Source organism: Trachymyrmex cornetzi, unplaced genomic scaffold (genome assembly GCF_001594075.2).
Source record: "Trachymyrmex cornetzi isolate Tcor2-1 unplaced genomic scaffold, Tcor1.1 scaffold255, whole genome shotgun sequence".
NCBI classification, from domain to species: domain Eukaryota; kingdom Metazoa; phylum Arthropoda; class Insecta; order Hymenoptera; family Formicidae; genus Trachymyrmex; species Trachymyrmex cornetzi.
In genome coordinates, this window is record NW_017297220.1 from 462,242 (window position 1) to 463,268 (window position 1,027).

General features: G+C 30.3%; 1 protein-coding gene across 1 annotated transcript in view; it reads left to right on the forward strand.

Moving 5' to 3' along the window:
* Positions 1 to 293, forward strand: part of LOC108761595 (sterol O-acyltransferase 1) — a 15,319-nt gene extending 15,026 nt beyond the window's left edge. Inside the window, exon 13 of the mRNA XM_018508206.1 lies at positions 153 to 293. Coding sequence (XP_018363708.1) covers positions 153 to 293 — 141 coding nt within the window. The remainder of the gene's footprint in view (positions 1 to 152) is intronic.
* The last annotated feature ends 734 nt before the right edge of the window (positions 294 to 1,027 follow it).

The window sequence follows — 1,027 nt, forward strand, 5'->3', positions numbered from 1 at the left end:
AGAGAGAGAGAGAGAGAGAGTTAATACCGTCCAAACACGATGACGTTTAATTGCTTATCATTTAAATGTTTCAACCAAGAAAATGCGATTTCGTAAGAGATAATGTGACTCTCTGACATATTTTGAATAATATAAAATGTATTTCTTTGTAGGAAATAAGACAGGATGTTTTGGAATACGTTGACAACCGCATTAATGACATGATGTCCGAAGTTCAGCAGAAGATAGCAATACCTTTGGCGAAAAATGGAGAATTGCTGTATAGAACGGACAAACATCGTGACAAAAGGTGAGAAATCATCAGAATAGTGATAAAATGCGTAACTACATACAAAAATATCTAAAAGTAGATAGTCAGATAGTGTAGATAATTCCACAAATACCCGAAAATATAGTGTAATGTGGAACAGTTACAAACATTATACAATTCTGAACAAAACTGGATTTGAATTTATGGTATACAAATAAGTTCCCATCGTTTTCTAATATATGCCGTTACCAGTACTGCGTGCATGTAATTTAACATGATAATATATTTAAGTATTAGGTACCTAAGTAAGCTTTAAGATTTAGCATATGATATTAGAGTGAAGTGTAAACAACAAATTTTCTCATTGCATTAAAAATGCAATGATTAAAAAAAAACGGCATTTACAGCATTTTGCTGCATTATTTTATTTTAAAGAAAACTGCTGCTGAAAGTCACGGTTTACTTTTACAAGCAAATGGTGACTTTCGGCAGCAGTTTTCTTTAAAATAAAATAATGCAGCAATTAAAATGCCGCAAATGCCGTTTTTTTTTTAAAACGTTGCATTTTTAATACAATGAGAAAATTTGTTGTTTACACTGCACTCTAATGTCATATACTAGTAAATCTCAAAGCTTACTTAAGTACTTAATACTTAGATATGTTACCATGTTAAATTACATGCACGCAATATTGGTAATGGCATATATTAGAAAAAGATGGAAACATATTTGTACACCTAATATTTTTTAAGATTAAAGTTTAGCTTTTCCTATTTA